The following is a 24,423-nucleotide window of genomic DNA, read 5'->3' as shown; positions in this document are numbered from 1 at the left end:
TAGGGGAGGAGTGTGAGGTGGTTCCAATGTGCACTGTTGAGAGTTGGTGAGTTCTCCCTTCGTCCCTGTGTTGAAAGCGCTCTCATGAGAGCATGGCCACGATCTTCGGATCGGCCTATTTGAAACACAAGGGTGATAGGTGACCGATCGCAGCTGCTTTGCGGGTGGCTGTGCACCGAGCAATCTCCGTCGGTGTTCTCCAGTTGGGCCATGTGTCTCGCAACTTCACAAGCAGCCAAGAGCAACACTTGGTCGAGTACAGTACGTAGCCTGGCACATAATATTTACGGATTTTGGGACCAGAATCCCAACCTCCCACGTATCTACATACAGTATGTACCAAATATGCACACATGGGCAGCGATAAATGATGCGCCGAGGATAGACTCCAAGACCATGGTATTTATACGATATTTCACTCGCCCAAGGGCCAACGGCGCACTGAGCACATCACAGGGCCCCTCTTGTGCTTAGAGCTTGGAGCACCCGTCCTAAGAAAGACACTCTTTCCGGCGTATCCCCGTCACGGGAAACCAGGGCCGCTGATGATGATAAGCCTCACAGATAATTTAACACTGACAATTGGGACAAACGACAGTGACTGAGGGATCTGGGTTCTTTTCATTTAGAACCCCTCGCACAGTCACCACATGCATACTGACGGGGAGTATCTATCCACGTTCTCCTTGAATACCCCTGCGATGGGATCGACGCCCCATAGCGAGCTTGGCTTCTTCCCATTACCATTGTCCCTATACCATGAAAGAACTGGAATCTGCTAAGCAGACTTTCTCACTCTTGTTGCCAACCTCCGACGGCGTCCAACTCCTTCCTTCCATTCACGTGCGCTTGCGAGAAAACAAGACTCGCCTGTCTCGCCTTCGCAGTGGCCGAAAGAATTGGGGACGATTTGACAACGGAAGGGGAGAAAGCCCGTCGTCATCGAGAGAGTAGTTTGGACCCTCACAGAAGAGCGCAAGAACCAAGGTCTTTCCGGCGGAACGCAACGCTTTGTACAGTATATGTACCACAAATTTCCAATCTCTCATCAACGCGGTCCCTGCTCACAACGCGCAGACGGGTTACTTCTCACCAACCCTCTCACCATTGCAGTGTGTTCCGTTGGAATAGAAAAGGAACACTACGCCCTCAACACCAGCTCTACTTCGCTACTCTTTGGACGACAGCCCAGTGCCCAGTGAGACCTGGATAGACCCGTCCGCGCGTTCGTCACCTCCTCGGCACAGCCATAAGATCACCATTCAAGGACGAGCCTAAGGGTCTTCCATTCCCGACCGGTCTTCATCAGTGACAAAGCGACCCCCTTCATACGCTCTGCTCTCACTTATTCATCATGGCACAACACTCACCGGTCAAGACGGGTATTCCGCCCATCGCCTTGGACTTTGACCTGGTAAGTGGGCTTACATACAAAAAGACTCTTGTCGTCTGATCTGGGTCGCTTCGAGGCATAGAATACTCCGCTGGAGCCCATGGCATCCTGTACACGTCCTGCATACGCAGAGGTGGTCAGCCGGGGAAGGGGGTATTGCTCGGTGGGGGTTTTGCGAGGGTCTTTCCATCGTGTCTGTGTGCACACGCGTTGCACCCCTTCCCTAGAGTCCGACGCGTTAACGCCCGGTGTTGAAAACTGCAAACCCTGCGGCGTCATGTCAATCCTTTCTCTCTCCCCGTTAAACCTCAAACTCAAAATACTACAAACTTTTGCGTATTTTAACAGATTTGCCGACTACGCCATTTCGCGAAGCGCCCTAGCATGATGAAAGCAAACCCATATGTGAATCTATCGAAGCTGGACCTTACGGCCTACGTGGGAGACATCAATAATCGGCAAAAGGACATAGGCGAATCCAAACGGCAACGCCATGGCAGCCTCGGCCAACAAGGTTGTGCACATCTCGATATGCCGCGCGGAAGGAGCACGCCGACTCGTGCATCGGAGTTTGCACTGAAAGCAACACCACCACCGAGAGCACGAAGATCCGGATACCTACCTCTGAAGCGATCGGCTGAAGAAACATCCCTACTCTCCGTCGCCAGACGAGCCAGGTCTGAACCACGAGGACAAAGAATGCTAGATGCTCTTTCCCCTCGCGATGATCTCGACATGTTAGAGGCCGATATGAGCCCCTTCGCAGCCACACCTTCCCGCAAGTCTCACAGTAAAGATGCTGGCAAATCGTCAACTACGAGCTCTGCACTATTCGCTGACGTTTGGAAGACGGCCCCTCAAGCTCCCTCTCGCTTCCTGGACAACATTGAAATTGCATTCAACTCGCCCGGCCTGAACGATGTATCTTCCCTCGATGTCACCCATCTGGCATGGTTTGGCTCGGAGTTTGGCACATCCGACGAGGAGGACATGCATAATACCGATGGCAGATGCCCTTCGTCCGATTTCTCGCTGCTCGATCATCACTTTTCTTCATCGCCCGTACTTTATGAACCACCAATGGCGTTCCCGACATCTTTCGATGGCTTCGGAACCAGATCACTCGACGAATTTTCACTTTCCACCGATGATACTGCTGCGAAGGCTCGTCACAGCGAAACAAGTGAGGAGCGTACCTTCGGGATGGGATCAGCACCTGCACCTCTTCGCAAAAGAAAACACGCCGAGCTGAGCGATAAAGGCGTGACAAAGGTCGTTGGAGCTGCTGGGAAGGAGAACTGTTCTCCCCGCTGCAACGTCTCTCAAGCGATGAGAATCAAACACAACTGCGACGCTGACGAACAGACGCGGTCTGGCAATATACTAGCCTCTCGTACTGAGGGTGCACGGCAGTGGTCATACAAGAAAGCAGCCGGCCGACCCGAAGGCGTCAAAACGACCATTCTGAGTGCACCAGGGCCGAACGCTCTGCACCTCACAGAATCCGACCCAGCATTGCGTTCCGCCTCGTCTTCCTATCTCCACGGGGCGGCCGCCATCTCAGCCCCATTCCACGACTTGGATATCCCGTGGATCGACATCATCCCCGTCCACGACCACGAGCATCACTACCACGCATATACCCCATCATCTTCATCCACACTCTGCGATCTCCCGCTGGACTGGCCATGCACACCGCCGTCGTGCCTGACCACGCCAAACACATTTCATTGCTCTCATACTCACCAACACGTCCTTCAACACGCCGGGATGCTGTGCAGTAGCCCGCTACGACCGGGATTTGGACTGGAGGCGGGTGGTCGGGACCCCTTCTTCGGTGCGGAGCGAGTCAAGGCGTTCGATCTCGATATTTAAACATGGGTCTTTTTTGGCTTCCCGATACTGGCTTAGAGAACCTCGCCTCGCTTTTCGTTCCTTCTGCCGGTGGATATTCTTCTCCTTAGCTCCCCTGCATAAACCGCACTTCCCGTACTTCTACCACTAGTTTCACCGCTGGTTTCCGGTTGGATTAAAATCTGTACATTATTTGCTTGTAGTACGTTGTAGGCTCTTTCCCCGTCTACGGCGCTTTGTTCCTTCTTGCATATCCTTTTCTTTCGTGTATCTCTTTTCGGCCGTATCCAGTATCGTAGATACTTTCCGTTTTCGTCGCTAAATTATGACTTTTGGCCCCTATTCTGTACATTCGTTCTTGGCTTCGTCTTTCGCTTTGGCACGTTCGCTGATACCTCTTTCAGCTGCGACGGAACCGCTCCCAAACTGTACGAATCGGACAAAGCCACATGATTTGAAAACGGCGCTCGCACACCGGTATGTAATGACAGAAAAGCAATTTAAAATACAAGTCGAACAGTGTAAGCGTAATTGAAGTGATGGGGAGTGCGGGCGAGTTAAAATAAAATACTCTTCGTGAAGTGTTTGAGGCTCACTAATTCTATATTTCAGTTCGAGGCGTTCGGGTTGAGTGTTCAATCCTCCTCTTCGGAGTCGTAGTCTCCAGCCTCGCCCTGGGCCTTGATACGGTCGGCTCTCCTCTTCTCCTTCTGCTTCAATTCCTGTTGAGTGAAGGCATAATCGAGTTACTACCGAGTGACACAACGGAAATGACAAATAAGCTCAGCTCTGTGAAGCATACCTTACGCGTCAACTTTCTCTTCGACTTGACCTTAGTGACGTTACCGAACGCATCCGTTACCGTCTCCTGCTCCTTCATCTCGATCTTCTCGACGGGCATGTCACGCTTGGCACCCTCGATACGGAGTTTACCGGCGTCGACATTCCACACTTCAGGGCAAATGGCGCCAGTGAACTCCCTGTTGTGGGAGATGATGACGACACCACCTCCGTAGTCCTGGATCGCTCCAGCCAAAGCACCGAGAGAGTCACGGTCCAAATAGTTGGTAGGCTCGTCAAGAACCAACATGTGGGGGTTGTTCCACATGGCAGCACCAAGAACGACCTTGACCTTCTGTCCACCGGACAGACCACGGATACGGGAGTGGGTGGCGAACTCGGCGGGGAGACCGACATCCTCCAAATGCTTCTCGACACCCTTCTGTGTCAGGGGACGAGCGTACATGCCCTCCTTGGCGGCTTCCCTCTCATCGAACCAGTTGACGAGCTTCTCGAAACCCCAGTCCTCGAGACGGTCACGAGAGTGCCAAGTGTTGTCGTCGTGGGGACGGTTCAACCACTTAATCTCGTACTCGTACGAACGCTTGGCCTTACGACGACCGACGATGTCCTCAAACAGGCGCTTCTCAGCCTCAATGACGATGGGTTTCTTGATGGCGGCCTCCTCCTCGGGGGTGAGCTGGCGGGCGGCCTTGACGAGAGACTCACGGTCCTCTCCGTACTGGTAACGCCATCGGATGTATTCGTTGGGGGTCTTGTCCATGTGTTGCTCAACGTGGTGGAAAGCGTGCTGGGCGACGTAAGCGACACGCAAGTTGGGGTGCTTCCACACATCACCCTCGACGGCGACAAGCTCTCCGGTCAAGATCTTGATCATAGTCGATTTACCGGCTCCGTTGGGTCCGATGACGGCAACACGGGAGTTCAGCGAGCACTGCAGGGAGATGCCAGTCAAAGCGGGCATGGGGCGGCCGGGGTACGTGAAGTTGACACCGATCATCTTGAGAATGGCCTTGTCCTTGGACTTGATACCTTCAAGGAATCCGGGTTCGGGGAACTTGAACTTGACGGTGGCGGCGGACAGCTCGTAGTAAGACTTGGCCTCAGGCTTCTGCTCGACAAACTTGGACAGGTTACCACGGTAAGTCTTGAGTTTACGGTTCTCGTAGTGGATAATGTTGGTACACGTCCTGTCCAAGAAACCGGAATCGTGGGAGACGATCATAGAGGTGACGTTGGGCAGGTTGGTGAGGTAGTTGACCAACCAGGTAACGTTGGCAACATCCAAGTGGTTAGTGGGCTCGTCGAGAAGCAAGATGTCGGCCTTCTCGAGCATAGCACGAGCGAGCTCGAGCTTCATTTTCCAACCACCAGAGAGGGATCCGACGGGTTGAGACAGACGGCCGTCATCGAAACCGACGCTGCGGAGAGTCTCCTCGACGACGTCCTTCTGCGCCATCATGTGCTCGGCGGCCAGGACGAAGTCCAACACAGAGAGGTCAGCATCCTCAGCTTGCAGAGTGTGCTCGACGAACACAGTTTTCAGCTCATCAGCCGGGGGGAAACCGTCCAACTGACCGTTGGCGATGGCCCTCATGAGGGTGGATTTACCGACACCGTTGGGACCGCAGAGACCGTAACGCTGACCTCGGATAAGGCGAAGCTTGGTGTTGTTCAACAAGATCATACCACCGTAGGCAAGCGAAAATTCACAGTTGCAAAGCTCTTCTCCTTCCTCGAGGTCCTCGACCTTGCCCTCCTTTTGGCGAAGCTTATCCATGGCGACGTAGTGAGCCAGCAAAGGCTTAGCAAGCGCCTTCGCCTTCTCCTCACCGATGAAGGGAGTGGCGTATGGGACGGTGGCGGCGTGCCAGTCGGGGACGTCGAAAATGCGGGAGTCGTACATGGCCTCGAGCTGAACGACGATGTACTCGGAGCTGGCAGCGTCAATGGCCTTGTCGGCACCAACGTCCTTGACGGTCTTGGCAAGGGTGTCCAAGAACTCCTGGTGAGCAGCCGCCTTCCTCTTGGCGACGGTTTCAGGGTCCTCGGTCTCGACATCGGCGCCTCCACCGACACGGATCAGAGTAGCCTTACCACGGGCAGCGATGGAACGCAACTCGGGGTCAGCTTGCACCTATAAGCGGGAAAAACGAAAATAACGGAAATGTGAGCAAAACAGATCGGAGTAAAGTGGCAAGCTCAGATCGAGAACTGGGCTTTGGAGCACATACCTCAATGATACGGTCGACACCGGGCAAGAGAGGAGGCAAGAACTGGTGAGCCTCAGCGGGGTTCTCGACAAGTTTGCACATGTTGTCAATAATGACACAAGTCTGACGAAGAACCGCAGGCTTGCGCTCAGAAAGACCACGCTGCAACAGAGGCACCATGATGGCAAGGGTGGGGGCCTGGACTTCGGTAACGAAGGTGGTAGCGGCGAGCTTGAAGACACACTCTGGGACCTCGTCGGGGTTTGCGATACAACCGATCAGTGCTGGCAAGAAGGGGATGATGTCGATGTTGTCGATGGCTCCAGTCACTTGAGTCATGGTTTCCTTAGCGGCGGCCTGCACCTCGGGCTTGGTGTCCCACATGCAAGTGGAAACAACGGGGAGAATCAAAGGGAGAGCAGCGCACACCTGGCTGGCAGAGTGCTCAGAGAGACGACCGAGGTACTTCAAAGCAGCAACCTTGGTTTGCCACTTCTTCTCGTTGGTGAGCTGGCTCAACAAGAGAGGAACGAGATACTTGACGGAGAAACGTCCGGGGCTTTTGAACAGGGCATCGGCAGCCTGTTCAGCGGCGGCCTTGACCTCCTTGTCCTTGTCACCGAAAAGCTCGAGGGTGACGGGGAGGGACGAGACGAGGTAAGGTTCACCGGAGTGGCCGAGCGCCTCAGCGAGAGCGGTAAAAGCGAGCATAGAACCTTCACGCTGGGCGGAACTCTTCTTGTGGGTGGAAGCCTTGGTCAATGGCTCCACAATGTCGTACTGGGTCAAACCAACATGGGCACCGGCGGCCTTGACCACAGAGGCCAATTCCTTCGCGGCGGCAGCACGGTCGGCGGAGGTAGCGCCGGTGGTGATCTTAGTGATAAGCTCGCCGACCTGGGCGGTCACCTTGGGATCAGCTTTGGCGGCCATTTCTGGTGATGAAGAGGGATCAGATGAAATTCGCTGAGCGGAGATTCCCACGGCAGACAGACTCTTCACTTCACAAAGCGGAATGGGCCCGAATTGGCCAACTTACTTTTTCCAGTGGTCTTTTTAAGGTACGGCTAGATTTGGGGGAGACGACAAGAGAGTCCTTTCCTACTTATGAGACCCGAGTGCCAACACCGGGAATCTTGAGGAAATCGAGAGGGAGGGAAAAGGGAAAGGAAAGACAAGGGCGGTTTTTCCAGCAGCCTGCCTCGCTCCCTGCCCTGCCCGTCTCGAATTTTTTTTCTTGTTTTGCCCAGCCAGTCGTTGCTCGCGAGAAAAGTCGTGCGCTTGCCGATCAGCATCGATAACCGCAAATGATTAGGGCGAATGAAGGAGCGCTAATCAAAACCGCGCGAACTGAAAAAATGCCCCAGCACATGTGCGCAGAGAACGAGTCTCCACAAAAATTCAAATCCGTCCATGCGCCACCCCCAATGTTCTACTGCGCCACGCCTCTCTGTTTTTTATCCGTCGCCACAATGATGGAACGCGTCAAAAGCAGCGGCCGAGCGGGACGACAAGCTCCAAACGACAGCACAGCACGACAGTACGCATCGAGATCACCGTAACAATGACAGATGCAGGGCTTGTGCAAGATACCTTCGCCCTCAAAAGAACCTCAGGAAGCAAAGGACCTACTAGCGACCATTCGCAACGTCGCGCTTCTCGACGACAACTTAGAAACAACCGGCAAAACTATAGCACGGGAAGAAAAGGAGGGGCGTCTGATAGGTCTATACTTTTCAGCTGGTAACTTAACCCTGTCTCCTCGCTCCCTTGACACCTGTTGATCTCAGTTCCATAAAGCGTGGTGTCCCCCGTGTCGACAGTTCTCTCCTCGCTTGTCGGCTTTCGCTGCTGACAATCGAAAGGACTTTCCTGTCGTTTACTGTCCACTCGATCGCTCTGTGGAGCAGCAAAACATGAACCTCGCGGACAAAGGGTTTCTCTCGTTACCCTTTGAATTGCAGTCGACTGTTCAAAACATCATGCAACAAGTAGGAGTCATGGGTATCCCTTGCTTGGTTGTCGTAAAAGATGGCGTGCAGGTCACAGATTCGGGTCGGAGTGCGGTGGCGAAAAATCCAGATGGGGCAGTGGCGGCGTGGAAGCAGGGCAAAGCAGGGGAGGGGTTACATGGGCACAACTTTTGCGATTCTGGTGATATCCGCCGCCGAAGGATTGATCTGAAGTCGGATCCTCGACGTCGGACGAGTACACTTTCGTCGATCAAGTAATCTGTTCAATGGGCCGATTGACATGCCCAAATGTCAATGGGGGCATTTTGCAAGCGGTTTTTGGCGTACATCACCATGTCTTGTGCGTTGTGCATATCCGTTCATTAGCACGTTTCGGAGACATCTTACCTATTCTAAAACATACAATTGGCCTTCAATCTGCTGTTATTCCCACCGTGACGGCCAAAGTTGTGGAGAGCAAGCCTGCCATGTCTCTCAGGCTTGCGTATAAACGATAAAATGATAGGTATGGATCCAGGTCTGAATTTGGTTATCGTAGTCGTTTGTCATGTGCACCCGTCTGGCTGTGTTTTTCTGACTGTGTTTTCCTCGTAGGATTATGGGTTCCATCAAAGCTCAGGCTCGAACCTCCCGGTGATACCGACACCATCTATTATTGCCTCCCTCATTTCATCATCGGGGGGGGGGGGGGGGGGGGGGGGGGGGGGGGTGGCGCGGGGGGGGGGGGGGGGATCGAAAGTCTCGGCTGAAGTTACGCTGGCGTGTCATTGCACACTTTTTCCCAGGCTTTCTCGAGAAGATGAAGCTTCGGGAAGACAGCCCTGCTTGCGAGCGGGATAACAGCACAAGCGATCGGAAGTCACATTTCGCACACGCTTCGGTAAGCCGTCGCTGGCTGTTACCTTGAGCCCTGCTCAGAATTCAAGCCTGGACATCCAACCCGCCGAAGCAGACATGGCTCCCAACGCCCTGAGAGGGTGGGGAACAACGGCTGCGGCTGCGGTCTGTCTCGCTGCTATTGTGGCGTACGCTGCACGCAGCAGGTCTACTGCTGATAACAAACGGGAACCGGGCACCGTTGGATTTTTTGCGTCAACCAAGCAGACGAGCCCAGTCGGTGCGCCTCTTCAGACTCGCAGCGTTAGGATGCGCAAATTGGCCCCAGCATACGACGCCGAGGAAAGGTAACGAGAAGGGTTCGAGCCATTGAAGGCATGTTCAAACCCACATCGGATTAGTGCATTGACTCTAGAACTCCACTTCTGCATTTACAGGCAGGTCGCAGAGATGATGGTCCACCTTTCTTTTGCATGAGGATGAAGCTTTCAGGATCATCACCGGTTACAAGCCATCCGTGCTATCAAAATGAGTTCCCTACAAGATGCCGCTGGAGTACGGCGTCCGTGAATGAAGTGAAATTAGATGCCGGGGTTGCCCATCGTCAACTGTATCTCCGTATCAAACCTAAATCTGTATATATATTGATATGGCCAATATCTGTTGCCTTGCCGATCGATTGACGAAGGAAGGGAGCGGGCAGGGGTGGCGCAGCCGCGGCACGTAAGCGTCGCGAATGCCTCCACTCTGCCTCCACTTCCTACAATTTCGGTTGACTGCCACATTGCCCAAATGCCAGTTGCTGCGTCTGCGAACGGCATTTCGGCGTCAGTTGATAATGTCGTCCTTCGGCCCACCGCATAGGAGGCTCTGCTCTTGTGTCGGTCCCACCTTCATTTCCGCCAAGTATGCTTTTCGTCCCATGTCCGTGACCTCGGTTATCTCGCGGAACATATCGAGCACCCGAAATCCGTGTGCAAGCTCATCGGCACGACGGTCTGATGACTCTGAGAGCAGTGACCATCGTAGTCCTACACAATCCAGGGTGCATCTTCGAGGTCCGACCTTAGACCTTGGCCTGGCCGCCGACACGCGGAGCACCAACCGGCGCCAACATGAACCGCGCTCAGGACATGCCGAGCGAGCTCGACACTTGCGTACACCACATGAGCGCCTGCAGGACACCAAGCATAATCGAGGGAAACCGAGACCGCGGCCAGATTTGCTCGATGAATCGGTCGCCAATGTCCAGAGATCACGAGAGGTGCGCCCTCCGGACTGGCCAGCGTTCGAGGCGGCGTTGAGCGAGAGGGACCGAGTCGGGAGTTGGCTCAAGTTTCAGGATATCTTGTTGGACGAGGAAGCCCGTAAGAGGCTGAAGAAGAAGCATTTTACAGATGTCGCAACTCTGCTTTTGGATCATCGACCGCCAAAGTTCGAGTTTGCCGAACTCCTTCTGAAGCAGATGAGCGAGGCGGGATTCAATCCGACAATCGATGAGTACAACATGGTCAGCTCCAAATATGCGTCAATCGGCAAGATGGTTGGCGTTCGCAAAACGCTGGAAGCGGTTTACAGAGATAAACTGCTGCCCAACACAACAACGTATAACCACTTTATTCGCGCTTATGGCAGGGTCGGGGATGTTGACGGAGCTGTCGCATTTTTTGATCGGATGACTGCCGAGGGAGTGAAACCTGACGTACAAACTTACAACGAGCTCATAGAGGCCACTGGTGCATCCAACATCGACGTGGCGAAGCAATTTCATAAGCAAATGATCGCAGCCTCCTTACAACCGGACGAGCGCACATATTCGACTCTTATTCGGCTGTACGTACGTGCCGATGATCTAGTCGAAGCTGAGCGGGCCTTTGCAGAGAAACTATCCAGCGGGTTCAAACCCGACAAAATGGATTACACGACAATGATGGGCGCATTTTCCCGGCAAAAGCAACTCGAGAAAGTGAGCGAGCTCTTTGATCAGCTAGTGGCGGCTGGGATAAAACCGGATGCCCACATATTCAATACAATCATTCACGCCAAAGCGAACTTGGGCGACCTACCTGGAGCATCTGCCGTCGTGGACATAATGTTGAGCGAAGGGGTAGACGTTGACGCTGTCACCTTCTCCACGCTTATTGCGGCGCATGCCAAGGCAGGAAAGGTCTTAGATGCGGAGAAGATCCTAGCACTACTACGTGGAAGCGAGGCACAGCATGTCAGAATGCAGCTGATAAACTCTTACAGAAGTATCATCACTGCATACGCAAAAAAGTGTAATCTCGAGGACGCGACGCGGGTCCTCCATCAAATGGAACAGGCATTCATTCCGGCCCCACTTGAGTGCTATAATGAGATTCTCGAGGCGGCCGCGAAATTGCATCGCACAGATGTTTTGGAGACGTACTGGGCCTTGTTAACCCACGAACGATCCGCATACACACCGAACGAAGTCAGCTATGCTACGGTCATCAGAGGTTTCATTGAAGCCAGGGAAGTGAACAGCGCATTAGACCTGTGGAAAGACATGGGCAAACAGCGGAATGAAGTCACCGATGCTGCGGGCAATAAAGTTTGGACACTTCGTTTTGAACCCGCCTTTAATCTGTATTTGGCGGTGTTGGACTGCGCGATTCAAGCAAACAGATGGGAAGATGCGGTGGATATCCTCGTACGGATGCGACAAAGCGAGGCCCACAAAGACCGTTCGCTGGGGAAGCATTTTGAAAAGCACTTCGAAGTTCACAGCGAACAATTCGAGAAGCTTCTTATTCAAGCGGGAGAAGATCTTGTCGCGGGCGATCGGAGTGCGGAGGAGAGCGCAGGACCGAAGATGGGCAAAGCAAATCTACTAGGCGTGACTAGACAGCACGGCGGCCATGTGACAACCGAGAAGCAGAAGTTGCAGTGCAAAACTATATTGGCCCTCTTCACCGAACTCACCCTGGGTAAACGCACGGCTTCCGAACCCGTGTACCGTTTTGCCATCGATGCATACCGGGTCCAGAACGACCATCTCGGGGCCGTCCGAGTTTACTTGGCTCTGGTAGCCGCCGTGCGCCAGGGAGAGGTGAACATGAGTGCTTCGTCTGTCACGGCCATGCTGCGCGCCGTCTTGGACGTTACTTCAATGAATCGCAAAACGTCAATGATTTTCATCGACATTATCAGAGGCAAAAGTGGCGCGAAAGAGGAACTGAAGGGGAAAGGTGTAACTCCGACTGTATCAACACCGGATATTGTGCATCCACTCGACGCAGAGGGCTACGGCTATTTGCTGCAACTCCAAATGCGCAACGGCCGCGGAGCGGACGTGATATCCACGCTGCTCGACATGGAGAGCGCGGGCTTCGAGCCCACCGCTCGAGTTTATCAGGCAGCCCTTGGTGCAGCCAACACTGTCGCGAGGGAGACTTCCGATGACTCTGTGAAAGAAGCCATTTCGGAAGCAATCGGCATGGTGAACAACTTTGTGGAAGAGCAGTTCCCAGAGCTGCTGCAGAATAAATCGAACGCTGCGCGGAGTAGCAAGAGTATTGAGGGATCGGCGGGACCTCGCTGATCTTGCCTATTGTTATCCTCAAGTCCAACAGCGGCAAACAGCCCCAAGCGCGCTATCACTGCGACTCTCCGGCCCATTCCTACTGGTACTGTTTTCGAAAAACCGGGGAAGGAAGCACGCAATGGGGAGCGGAGGTCTGTAACGTCCTAGTTGAGTTGCTAGCGTAAATCTCCTCCCATCTGACGAAGGCTACTAGAGCCATATTCGGTGTAAAGGATTCCTAGGCGCAGTTTCCATATGGCATAGTAGTAGGCAGTCGTCACGCATTTGACAAAAATATATATACAGAAATGATGCGTTGCAGTATGTTCACTAAATAGTACTAGCTGAAGCCTGATGTTATGTTGATCTACGGAACGTGCTATGCGAGATGGTATCTACGATCGACTATCATCGTCTCAGATGTCTGTATACTTGGCCCGTCTAGGCAGTCTACTTTCTACGAAGCAGGCGGACGGTCAAACTCGTTCGCCTCCTACTTGGCTTTCGAAAACTTTCCGGGCAGAAGCTCATCGACGGACTTCGCTTCGCTGAGACCTTGAAGCTTTTGCCTAGGCCCTTGAGATGGTCGCCGACGCGGGTTATTCCGTTGTTTTAAGGCTTGGCTTTGCGCCTCTCTCGCCTCAGCATCTGATTTCCCTTTCTCAATGTACTCCAGATGCTTGGCATGGTGACGCCTTAAGATCTTCTCGCTTTCCAGCATCTTCTCATCTAAATAGCTCGACAACCGCTCGCCACGGTCGGCAACGTCTCGAAGCTTTCCGAGCACTTGCTCCACGTCGAGGTTATGATTCAGCCCGAACGCAGAGCTCCGCACCGCCGGATTAGGCACCACCTCCGCGTCAGCGAAATCCCCGTCTACAAGTTCTGGCATCGGTGGGAGGGGCTGTTTCGGAGGGAGAATAGGCCCTTCACCTTCGAGGAGTGCTGCAGCCATCATCGCGTCCCTAGGATCAACCTCTTCAACTATTTTCATCCTATAGACGGGCCCCTCCGGGACGATGCCTCTCTTGAGCTGTTTGTCCATTTCCGTTTCCATCTTTTCCAAAAGTTCTCGGGCCCGCTTTGTCCTTCCAGCCTCGCCCTTTCCTCCTTGCTTTTTTCTCACATAAGGTGGGCTCAATGGTGGATTTGCGAATGTCTCATCATGTCGTGCGGCAAAATCAGAGGAGATGTCTTCGTTCAAGAGCGCTGTCGTGGTAGAGCTGAATCCAGCCGCACGCAGTGCTTTTCTGAGATTCGCTGCTTCTTGCCTACGCCTTAGCGCAGCACTTGTAGGCCGAAGACGCTCGACTTTCGTCACACGGTAGAACCGTCCAATCAGGGTTGATAGTTCACCGACCGACGTAGCTCTCGCCGAAGTCGCTCTTTCGAGCATTTCCTTTCCGCCTCTAGCATTCACCAAATCTAAATCATCCGCATCGGATTCTGTTTCAGAATCTGCATCCTCATCATTCGCATGCCCTCCTCTGATGTTTGAGCTGCTACCATACACAGCTGCAAACAATTCCAGCTCTTCTTGCACCGTGGCCGGTGGCAGTAAACCGAGATCTCGATATGCTTCCTTCAGATACACACTAGCATCGCCTGGCTCTTCTGTTACCGATGCGCGAGGCCCTTTGTGGGCTTTGGCCTCGTACAGGAGCCGTGAGGCAACAGCCTAGGACGTTGATACGCAGTGATCGTAAGCAGAGCTCTGGATTCGCGTTCCAATGTCAGTGAACAAGACCTACCAGGAAGTTGTTTTTGTAGGTCTCCATATCTGTACATTCGGCGGCACACTCATCAAGATATTGATTCATTTTCAGTAGGCCCAATATGCAATTATCTAATGCTGTGTTGTAGTCGTTCGCGACCACTCTACAGGTTTGCGGAAGTGAGAAGGTGAGATATTGCACATACCGCCATTGAGATCCTCATTCAGTTACTCACGCATGCGCCAGCACTCCACGCCAAGGAGCATCTTGCTCGAAAAACAAAGTTCCAGTGCGTGTCTATTGAGACGTGTAAGCAACCAAAGGTCGAAAGAGCATCGAACGTCATCGACTCTTGTCCCTACTCACCCAAATATCAAAATCTACGCCGCTCAGCTTCAAAGCAGTTGCAGCGGCTTTTCTGGTCATCACTCCGACCTGGCCATGCTCCAGCGTGTGTAGGTAAATTGACGCCCGTGATTCCGCAATCCCCACAGATAGTATCTTCTTTGAATGGAAGTCGGGTCGTATCCGAGACTAGATATAGAAATGTTGAGACCCCAGCATCTAGAAGGAAATTACCTCGGCACTCATTCTCTACCTGATCCATGAACCGGGCACCTTGTGCGAAGCGCACGTGTAAAGGTACGTCCTGCCGCAAGAATTTCGCCTTCCAATCCTTCAAATCCGTTTTGCAGCCAGTAGCCAGCAGAACGGTGGCAGCGCGCAAAAGAGCTGCGCTCAGGTGTGGCCTGATATGACATGCCCAATAGTTGTGCTTGGGTGGGAGGTTTGATTATTAGCCGAACTGCACATGTGAACCACTTCAGGGGATGCCACTCGTACCACATCTCCAGTATCCCAGGTCAGAAACTCGATGGTCAAAAGACCCACAATGGACTTCTCAGCGCAGGCTTCAGCGATCTTATCCAACGTTGGCTTTAAATCCTCGTGTATCTTGGCCTCCCCATGTTGTATCACTACAGCCGTTGAGGTCAGCTTATGACGATTGAGCAGCTGGAGCGGACAAACCAAACAATGGATAATATATGTGAGCAACGACTTCAGTGAAAGCAATTCCACTTGCTCTGGTTGTATGTACCACTTGCGCCACGCATATTGGTTTCCATCGACCGGATGGGCTCAAATCAATGCCCACATGCACCTGGCGGACATCCCGTGGATCACTCGTCGGATAACCCATAATGTACGCCCCGCCTTTCAACCATCGCTCAATCAGACCTGGCCAAGTCCCCGACGGGTAAACTACTCGCACTTTCAGTGGAACCTCCTCGCGCGCTCTCGACATGTTGGCAGCGATGGAGCCAGCCATCGCGGTCCTAGGCCGCGAGCCGCCCAGACCAGCTGTGGTGGCCGTGAATGGGCGTTCCGGCGGTTCACTTTCTGGAGCGGTGACTGGCCGGCTTCTCGGGTTGAAACCATCTATTGCTGTAGGGCAGCCTCCGGTTGCAGTACCCGGTTTCGACGGCTTTTCGGAGACAGGCTGACTCGGTTCATACAAATCCGGTACAAAGGAGACGTGATCGGTATCTGCGGGAAGAATACCTTTTGTTATTGCCAATGAATACTCGAGACTGCCAAAAGTGGTGCCGTACCTAAAGTCGCCCACGGCCCGTCATTCTCATGCGTCTCCACTCTCTTCATCGATGGATCTGCATTATATGTCCAAAGAGGGACTTCGGGGAACATCGACATGCACTTCATGATGTGAGTATGCACTTCTTTCTCATTTATGGCGTGGCTGGTCAGAGCTGGAACAACCGGTACTCCGATGCTGCGAAGGAATTCGCGCGTTCGCCCTCTACTGCTCAGGTACTTTTCGTAGGCGTCCAGTGTTGGTCCCAGGACAGGGATCCCCAGCACCTACGGTAACATAAGGGGATGAGGGTGCTCCGACATCGACCTGATCAACGAAAGCGACGCCTCCCTTACCGAGCTAAGGCGTACTTCAGCCTCCCCAATCACATCGCAGAGCAGTATCGCATTCTTTCCTTGACACATCCGTTTCAAATTCGCCAGAGCGCGGCGACTGCATATAAGCATTGATGCTATCGGAGCATCTGCAGGAAAGCATGGCCCAGCTTCGGGAACAACGAAACGGATGCGGTTCTCGTCCAACGGATTGTGATCCGGGAATCCGGACCCTGGAAAGCCATGAGCTGGTCACTACGCTGTTTGATGAACAATATGCTTCTGATACACTTTTACCTAAAGTCTTTCGAAACCGATCGATCCTTTCCTCGTCCACGTACGAGGTGACGAAAATGGTCTCGGCAAGGGAGTCTACCAAGAAATGCGCCCTGATAACGAAACGATCAGATTCGTGTCGATAGTCCGACGGCGTGACCTCCCAACTTCATACCTTCCGAGGTTGATGTCCGCCCCCATCTCGTGTAGGTCTCCCAGTACTTTTGAAGGAACCAATTGTATGTAGGTGCTACGATACTGTTAGCTATTATCGCACATTTTTAATCCCACATATGACCAACGCAGCCCACCGTTTATGCGTCGCCACGCTACCAATTTCGTGTTTGAGGGTCGACATCAATCGATGGAATCGGCGGACATGTACCTTCTCATATTGAACCTGAAGGAAACAACGTGGTCACACGATTTGCTATCGGGTTCGACTAGCGCGAAACCATGTATCAACATGGATAAAAGTTTCCTACCTTCGCTTGTAGTTGCACATCACGGCGCATCATCTTGATCTTCCAATACTTCAAGAATATACCAGCTGCTCGTACGCGCTCCAAATGCCAGAATTGCATGCGCCTGTCACGAAATGCAGTGAGTTTGCGGTACTTCTGATAGCATCTTGGAAATCCATTGCGGCTTTTAGGACTGACCGCATGATCCACATCTTAAATGTTGCTTGGATCTTGCCGGCCGCCATGTTGTGGCCGTCCTTTCCACGAAAGCGTTGCCCGTCAGTTGTCATGATTTGTTGCACCTGTCAAACAGTTGAGATCAGTACATTTCGCAAAGCAGTCATCTGATTTGCGCTTGACCAACCTCCGCCGAGTTAACCAGACAGTCTAGAATAGCATTCCGGTCAACGTGCGGGCCCAGTGGTGCTTGCGCCAGCTCCTTCACATGAGTGCTAATGATTTCCGTGTAAGGGACTACAACTCATGCCATTAGCATACTCTCACATTCGCCTTCTCTTTTTTGTTGAGGATGCTACACACTCACCAGCATACTGCTGCATCAAGTCCTCGATCTTTTCCAGGACCCATTCTACAGCACACCAATTATCTTCACACGACTTTTGGAATTTCGCAAACACCGGCACATGTCGTACGATTTTGCCCCCTTGCACCGTCAACACCGGTCCTTTCCGAGACGCAGCAATCAGTCGCGCTGTGTTGACCCTTTCCTGTTCGATCGTGAACAGATTGTACGTAGACGTGAAAGGTGCATTCTCATCTCGCGAGGGGGCCAACTGCGATGGCGGGGGCGTGGCCGTCGGATGAGGCTTTGTCTCAAGCGGGACGTCAAGGACGATCTTGAAACGTGGCCGCAGAGCGGGCCCGGTGTGGTTCCAATGTGCATCTAACGCTGCCGTTGTCCTCGTTTTCTTCGTTTTTGGGAACTGCCTGTTCACGTGTGGCTCTTCCGGAGGCTGGGGCGGAGTCAGCGGCACCAGTCTCAGGTAGTCGAACTTCGACGGGGGTTTGTTCAACGACATGATGTGCTCTAATGACCCGTAAGTCTGTTTGTCCAACTGTAATGCCGTTGAATCAATCGACAGCACTGGCGAGTAGTCTGCATCAGCTGGCAAGAATCCTCTGTTGATGAGAGACGTGATGCCCGTCTTGTCCATAACGCTTGTTTCCGGAACGAAGCTTAGAATGTCTCCCGCACGCAGTCGTGGGAGCATGGTTTCGAGAGGAAATCCATATCGGTTGTTTCGCAGCTTTCGGTACATGAGTCGCTTCTCGATGGAGCAGACATTGGTCACGATCCGCTTTTTTCTCCTTAAGTATGTGATGACCTGGATTGTGGACGAGAGAGGTATTAAATGTTGTACTGACATGATATCGGGCTATCCTGCTCCTGCCTTACCTGATCATCTAGAAACGGAAGATGTTCATTAGTCATAGGCAAGGTAAGAGTCTCCAAGCCTGCCCATTACACACCTTTTGACGGTAAACCATCCCCGCCCGCCCGTCCTCGTGCCTGCTCAATCGTGGTTCCGCCATTGGGAAGAGGTGGCAAATGAAGTTTCCGCCTGCCCGCCCGTGGTTTTCCGTTGGGGATCGGGGACAGATTCGTCGGCTCTGCGAGCGATGTTTCGTCCAGCCACGTCGCTACACTCATGGCTGGTTATGAACTTATATGTATCGAGAGAGAAGGGGCTTTGCGTTGCGCTGCGAACCGTCCGAGCAATCGGATGGCCGTTCTGAAGAATCCGTCGGAATCCAGAAATCCTCCGAAAATCGACAGCGCGTGACTCTCCCTTTCCCCGTCAATCCAGTTTGTTGAAAATCGACTGACCCGCGCATGTATCATCTGCAAGGAAAATCCCAAGACAAGTGACGGGGAAAGCGAGAGTTTCAGTGAGGAATAAATGCACTCGACGGCAGGCTTTTTGCAAACATCTTCTTTTCTGACCCGTGCTATTAGACTACCAACGTAGGATCGCAGAGACGAGTATGATCGGAGTATCCCCCTCCGGCGTCGTTGATCATGGTCAAACGACCATCAGGACGACTCATGAGCACAGAAAACCGATGGGGCAAAACCGAGATTGTATGAGAAACGCGGGTGAGATAAGAGTGGACAACTGATTGATTAAGTTCGAAAGGTATGAGAATCGTGGGCTGAGTTCGGTGAAGGGTTCGAATGTATGAACAAAGTAAAGTAGAATAAATATCAATCGCTTTTCTAACTCTACTTTCCACCAGAGGTGCCCATGCCCATGACGGTCTTGAACGTGTCGTAGATCCACCATTGGAGACCTAAATGAGGGGAAAACGGGTGAGTGTCGTCCATCAAACGCCACAACGAATCGCAAGGACCATCTTCTTCTTACCAGTGAGGGTACCGATCATGAGCACACGAGTTCCCAGACCCTTGGTAGCGAGGTTCACGAGACCGGTCTCGGAGGCGATTTGTCCGAGACCCTTGCCCTTGTTAGCGGGCTTGGACATCAACGAGACGAGAGAGTCAGCTGGGTGGGAAACGATAGCGCAAATGATACCGGCGGAGTAACCAGAGGCGAAGGTAATCCCAAGCTGGGTGCTCTTAGAGTAGGTTTCCTTGGGGGCGGTGAAGATGTTGGAGTAGAAGAATTGCACAGCCTTCTCGAAGAAGAAGAATTTGGCAACGGTGTAGGGAATCTGGCGAGACCACAGAGGGGTGAGGGATCCGAAGGGGAAGCGGGTGACAGCGCTGTCAGCACGCATTGTGGCGAGGGCGGGCCCGAAAGCGGTAGGGAAAGTTCCGGGAACGGAGGTCTGGACCTTGACCTTCACCATCTCCATGGGGCAAAGGGCGATGTCCGCAAAGAACTCGGCGGAAGCGGAACCAGCGCACCACACCAAACCCTTGTACTTTTCGGCGTTCTCTTTGCCGAGAAGATTGGAGTACGTGTCCTTGAAGTACTCGTACAGTCCGTACTTGAAAGCACCTTGAGCAGAGTACCCAATGAGAGTAGGTGCCCATCCCTTCCAGATCGCGCTGGCACCCTCCTCAGCAATGATGGTGCGGAAACCGGAGGCGAGACCCTTGTATTTCGCTGGGTTGACCTGCAAGAGAACAAACATCGGCTCAGCAAACGCCGACGGCGTGGATTCTCCGACCAGAAAAGAGAGACTTAAGCTCAGCTAAGCTTACCTGCATGTTGCACTCTAAGAGGGAGCAGATGACGGTTTAGGAGAGTAGGTGAGTCAGTGAGCCGTAAACAAACACCGACAACCCAAAACCATCAGAAATCTGATGATTGTGTGGGAAAACGGTCCGACGTGCCCAGCGAGGGCAGAAACTTACTCGTCACATCCATAGGAGCTGCGAGAGGAAAAGGAGACAAGATTAATACAAAGCGAAAAGTCAAAACCAAGGAGTTTCCCAGGGGTTTTGGTACGTACTGATGGCAGCGTGGGTCAGACCGCAAGCGAGGACACCACCAAGCATGCACTTGGCGTAGTAGGAGGAGTCGTGGGGCACGGCACCGGCATAGCGGGCGTCCCAAGGCTTGTTGATGATCGACATGTCTGCGCCGTAATCTTAGTCGCTGGGAAAAGCGATACGATGAGGGATGGGGGCGATGAAGAAGGGAGCGGATTGCTGCGTTTTTGAAATGAATGTAAGCAGCCTGCGCCACCCGCCTCATTTTGCTGTGCCCGCTTTCTCCCTCGCAACCAACTTGAACGACGCGCCCAAACAAGCCAACGCGCTATTTCGAGCGATTTATTGTCACCCGGGTCTTTCCGAACACTGGACTCAAGAGTCAAGAGTCAAGAGACTTAAGTTATTATACTGTACTGTATAGGTCAACGTACCCAAACGCTGTGGCAACCCGGTGGTGTCGTTGGGATCTCTCGGACTCTTTGCCACAGATACTGCGCTGAGTTTGAGGGAAAAGGCAGTACGCTGGGGATCGAGGATGTCTCGGGCTGGATAGAATTTGTAGGCGCGAGATTTATGGAGCTACCCTGCCTCCACCTCAGTAAAGGGGCTCGCTGGCCAAAGCATAACCGAGCATTGGACGGCGCGGGCAGCAGTTGCTTTCCTGATTCTGTAGGCCATTCCGCATCCCATTCTTCGTTGAAGTGCGCGTTATCCACTCGTAACAGTCAGGTACGTGGGTTCAGGGTCGTATCAAGTCCTTCGAGGAGTCGCTACATACCACTTCGAGCCCAAGCACCACCGTTAACGGGGCACTACCGAGAACTATTCAACGTCCTTTTTGGTTGCAGGAACCTTTAAGATCAATGCTGCTCGGGAGCGGGTGGCCTGTCACTGTAGAGTATCTGTCCGGGTGGACGTACCCCGAGACGGTGGGATTGGTAGATCGGGGTCTTTCCATAGCTTCGTATGCCCGTATGCCTCAACAAAAAATATTGGAAGCCGATGGTTTCATTGCCGTACAGTCAGCTTGTCTATGAAGCTTGCACGATCACAAAGTGGATGGAAATTGTGGAGAGCCGACTCACATGGAGAGTTGAGCGGAGGAAGCTGACGTAAGCGTAATCGCGTCGGATCATCGGACGACGGAGATCAGGGTGGTGTAAAAGGAAGGAAATCGAAATCGGATGTGCCAACGCGACCGGAACACCTTCCGTTGCCTGACCGAAACACCTTTCTTTGCCTAGAGGGAAGGCCTTTCTTTGCCTAGAGGGAAGGCCTTTCGTTGCCTAGAGGGAAGGCCTTTCCACCCTGACACGTCTCACCAACACACACACACACTGACATGGCTGACACACACATGGCCGAACCCGAACACGTACCCATACCAAGAGTTTGTGGACACCCTCAGTGCAAACTGGTGAGCGACACTGAACAACAACGACAAACAACTTCAGCTAACTTCCCTTTGCAATTGCAATTGCAATTCCCAGCTCAACATTGCCGACATTGCCGCCGACATTGCCATGGCTGCCGAGAGAGGGGATGAGGGGACAGCAGTGCAGCCACAGAGTGGGGAGCTGAGGTCGGAGCTCGAGGCGGGTGGCTGGCTTCGGTGTGCAGGAAAGAATGGAACTTGCGAGTGGGGGGGCTGGTTCCACCGACATGCTGCATGCGTACTCGAGTGAATAAACCCTGTTGGTGGTGCACAACATGTCGGCCAAGCCAAAAGCAGCAAATGAAAATATGGGAGGACCTGGAGGCCCAGAGGAGGGCAGGCAATGCAGCGGTCGCATGCAGGGTCGCATGCAGGGTTGGATGGGGCACTGTAGGGCCCCCTGTCCTCGGTGGTTGGGGCAGCAAGACCGAGGAGGACCCGGGCTTTGTGCGAGCAAAGAAGAGGAAAACGACACCAGGGGCTCAAGAACTGCAGCGACGAGAAAAGTTCAACAAACTGGTGGACGACGATCGAGCTGGAAGACCACCTTCGCTCTCACAGAAAGGAGTTGCTGACAAGCATGGGTACGATCGCCCAGTGGTCCTGGTATCCCCTCCTCGCCTTGCACCCAGGCTCGATGTAAAGGCACTTGCTTATGGTGTTTCGCTCCCACTACGAGTACATGAGTGGCTTGACAACAAACAGACAGTATTCATCGTCGCTCAAATTCAGAATCGTGTCTGAGGCTGCTACCATCGAACTCCACCTGATGCGAACTTGAAGCCCCCGACTCAACGTCTCACCACCGACTCAATCATCTATGGTATCGACAGCGACAATATGTTCACCATTCTGGAACTGTATATGCTTAATGCATTCGACAAACAAGCAATGGACGAAATGACCAAGTGTTACCAAGCCTGGATTCAAACCCCTCGGCTGCATGAGCAACCTGTCTCTCGTACTGCAAGTGTTTGCTATACCCATCAATGAGCTGGGAGTCACCCAGAAGAGTGGGATGAGACATGTCGAACGACCCACTCAGGAACTTGGGTCACCCGTGGACAAAGAATGATCACTCCAGTGAGCGAGGTGGCTGGTTCGAATGCCTGCAGGTATGATGATACTGATGTTGTTGTTGAAAGCATCCCACTAATTGTTATGGACGACGCGTTCATACCATAAGCTTACCTACTGACAGCCGCCAATGTCAACCGCCAAATGTCAAACGCCAATGTCAATGTCAATGTCAGTGTCAATGTCAGTGTCAATGTCAATGTCAATGTCAGTGTCAATGTCAATGTCAATGCTACTCCCCCTCTCTCCTCTCATTTCGCCAATCCTCTTGCAATATCGCCACTCCTCCTCTCTCCTCTCATTTCGGCAATCCCCCCTCGGCTTCTCCACACCCCCCACTACTTCCCCATAGCCAGCAGCTGTAGCAATGCTCTCTACGCTCGCCACGCACGCTCTAGGAGCATAGCTGGCGCCCCCCCAGTCCCCTCTTGTTGTTGTTGTTCTCTGATCTGCTGGGTTGCCTATCTATAAATAGCCGGCCTCTCTTCGTCCGTTCCCTTCCTCCCCAGCAGATCAACACCAGTTCTTCTCATCTCCTGTTCTAGTCCTTGTTTCTTGTTTCGCCAATACAATCTCTTGTCGCCTATCACTCTCGCCCTGTCTTCTCTACTTCGCTTCCGCCTCCGTTGTCGAGATCATAACACTAATCTTGGCCTCCATGCAGGGCTCCTGGGGCAACTGCTGTTCACCGGGCTTACGCCAAGCATGGCATCGCCAAACTCATTCATGCGATGGCATGGATCGCCTCCCCCGATGAATATTTTTCCAACCGAGACACGATCAAGGCTCTCACCGATATCGACAAGGCATATCTCTCAAAAGACGATTGCTGGTCTACCCACACCCACATTTAGAATTCGACAGTTGATTGCCACTTCGATGTCGAGGACAAGGGTTTCACAGCTCAGTACACCTTTGGCGACTTCGACGATGGGGGAGATCTTGAACTCATCGATGCAGGTTTTGTTCTGAAGCAGGAAGTGGATACCTTAACCCTGTTCCGAGCCGATCTTCTTCATCATTCAGTGACCGACTACTCGAGGGGGAATCGGTATGTGCATTCGATGTATATGCAAAACAAAGTACGCAACGCTGTACAGAGGAAACCTGGGGATGCCGAGTCGTAGAGTCTGTTTTTGTATGTACTGTACTTTGTATCAAATATATTCGAGTCTTTTTGAATTATTTTGGTGAACTGCTATCTACGCCTACTTCTACGTGTGCAGGTTTACGTGGGGTCGTTGTCGGTGTAGAGCTTGGTGTTGCCAAGTGTACAGTGGTTGCGATACTTCCTGTACGCCCAACAACATCGTGATCAACCCGGTGAAAGGAGCGAGTGGCATGGTACGGTGTTGCGGTCGTGTCGGCACGGGCCCTTTTCCCCGCGAGTGTTGTGACTTTACTGGCTTGAGTACGTGTCTGGCCGGTTGACCACTCGCTCAAGTTGGTGATGTCTTTGCAGTAGCTCTTTTGTTCGTAAGAGTG

At 52.9% G+C, this 24,423-nt stretch overlaps 8 protein-coding genes across 8 annotated transcripts; 5 read left to right on the top strand and 3 right to left on the bottom strand.

The window, feature by feature from the left end:
* The first annotated feature begins 1,647 nt into the window (after window positions 1-1,647).
* On the top strand, window positions 1,648-3,678 carry EV422DRAFT_106907 (uncharacterized protein). Its single transcript, XM_053064559.1, has one exon. The coding sequence runs from the start codon at window positions 1,778-1,780 to the stop codon at window positions 3,266-3,268; it is 1,491 nt and encodes a 496-aa protein (XP_052924181.1). The 5' UTR covers window positions 1,648-1,777; the 3' UTR covers window positions 3,269-3,678.
* On the bottom strand, window positions 3,589-7,470 carry EV422DRAFT_621053 (P-loop containing nucleoside triphosphate hydrolase protein). Its single transcript, XM_053074125.1, has 4 exons — window positions 7,301-7,470; window positions 6,283-7,196; window positions 4,050-6,185; window positions 3,589-3,969 (listed from the first exon to the last, which is right to left on the bottom strand). The coding sequence occupies exons 2-4, from the start codon at window positions 7,192-7,194 to the stop codon at window positions 3,883-3,885; spliced, it is 3,135 nt and encodes a 1,044-aa protein (XP_052924180.1). The 5' UTR covers window positions 7,195-7,196; window positions 7,301-7,470; the 3' UTR covers window positions 3,589-3,882.
* A 293-nt stretch (window positions 7,471-7,763) lies between these two features.
* EV422DRAFT_534280 (thioredoxin-like protein) lies at window positions 7,764-8,897 on the top strand. The gene is made up of 3 exons (XM_053070657.1): window positions 7,764-8,004; window positions 8,062-8,739; window positions 8,829-8,897. The coding sequence occupies exons 1-2, from the start codon at window positions 7,833-7,835 to the stop codon at window positions 8,490-8,492; spliced, it is 603 nt and encodes a 200-aa protein (XP_052924179.1). The 5' UTR covers window positions 7,764-7,832; the 3' UTR covers window positions 8,493-8,739; window positions 8,829-8,897.
* A 69-nt stretch (window positions 8,898-8,966) lies between these two features.
* On the top strand, window positions 8,967-9,742 carry EV422DRAFT_534278 (uncharacterized protein). Its single transcript, XM_053070656.1, has 2 exons — window positions 8,967-9,418; window positions 9,509-9,742. The coding sequence occupies exons 1-2, from the start codon at window positions 9,189-9,191 to the stop codon at window positions 9,546-9,548; spliced, it is 270 nt and encodes an 89-aa protein (XP_052924178.1). The 5' UTR covers window positions 8,967-9,188; the 3' UTR covers window positions 9,549-9,742.
* Window positions 9,743-9,849: 107 nt separating this feature from the next.
* EV422DRAFT_534276 (uncharacterized protein) lies at window positions 9,850-12,918 on the top strand. The gene has a single exon (XM_053070655.1). It carries the CDS (start codon window positions 9,910-9,912, stop codon window positions 12,634-12,636), a length of 2,727 nt encoding a protein of 908 aa, XP_052924177.1. The 5' UTR covers window positions 9,850-9,909; the 3' UTR covers window positions 12,637-12,918.
* Window positions 12,919-18,747, bottom strand: EV422DRAFT_534273 (uncharacterized protein). Its single transcript, XM_053070654.1, has 18 exons — window positions 18,494-18,747; window positions 18,420-18,427; window positions 17,547-18,348; window positions 17,367-17,476; window positions 17,201-17,304; window positions 17,024-17,126; window positions 16,850-16,938; window positions 16,714-16,788; window positions 16,560-16,651; window positions 16,284-16,495; window positions 15,947-16,214; window positions 15,433-15,881; window positions 15,177-15,347; window positions 14,932-15,108; window positions 14,700-14,867; window positions 14,569-14,630; window positions 14,370-14,496; window positions 12,919-14,296 (listed from the first exon to the last, which is right to left on the bottom strand). Exons 1-18 carry the CDS (start codon window positions 18,672-18,674, stop codon window positions 13,112-13,114), a joined length of 4,383 nt encoding a protein of 1,460 aa, XP_052924176.1. The 5' UTR covers window positions 18,675-18,747; the 3' UTR covers window positions 12,919-13,111.
* A 206-nt stretch (window positions 18,748-18,953) lies between these two features.
* On the bottom strand, window positions 18,954-20,956 carry EV422DRAFT_106782 (mitochondrial carrier protein). Its single transcript, XM_053064558.1, has 7 exons — window positions 20,858-20,956; window positions 20,722-20,792; window positions 20,444-20,642; window positions 20,346-20,363; window positions 20,193-20,206; window positions 19,390-20,104; window positions 18,954-19,315 (listed from the first exon to the last, which is right to left on the bottom strand). The coding sequence occupies exons 3-7, from the start codon at window positions 20,565-20,567 to the stop codon at window positions 19,248-19,250; spliced, it is 939 nt and encodes a 312-aa protein (XP_052924175.1). The 5' UTR covers window positions 20,568-20,642; window positions 20,722-20,792; window positions 20,858-20,956; the 3' UTR covers window positions 18,954-19,247.
* Window positions 20,957-21,655: 699 nt separating this feature from the next.
* EV422DRAFT_579375 (uncharacterized protein) lies at window positions 21,656-22,605 on the top strand (the record flags this gene model as incomplete). The annotated part of the gene is made up of 3 exons (XM_053073315.1): window positions 21,656-21,843; window positions 21,917-22,038; window positions 22,149-22,605. Exons 1-3 carry the CDS (start codon window positions 21,769-21,771, stop codon window positions 22,603-22,605), a joined length of 654 nt encoding a protein of 217 aa, XP_052924174.1. The 5' UTR covers window positions 21,656-21,768.
* Window positions 22,606-24,423: the final 1,818 nt, after the last annotated feature.

Source organism: Fimicolochytrium jonesii (genome assembly GCF_025526975.1).
Source record: "Fimicolochytrium jonesii strain JEL569 chromosome Unknown EV422scaffold_17, whole genome shotgun sequence".
NCBI lineage: Eukaryota > Fungi > Chytridiomycota > Chytridiomycetes > Spizellomycetales > Powellomycetaceae > Fimicolochytrium > Fimicolochytrium jonesii.
This window is presented reverse-complemented; position numbering and strand designations above follow the sequence as displayed.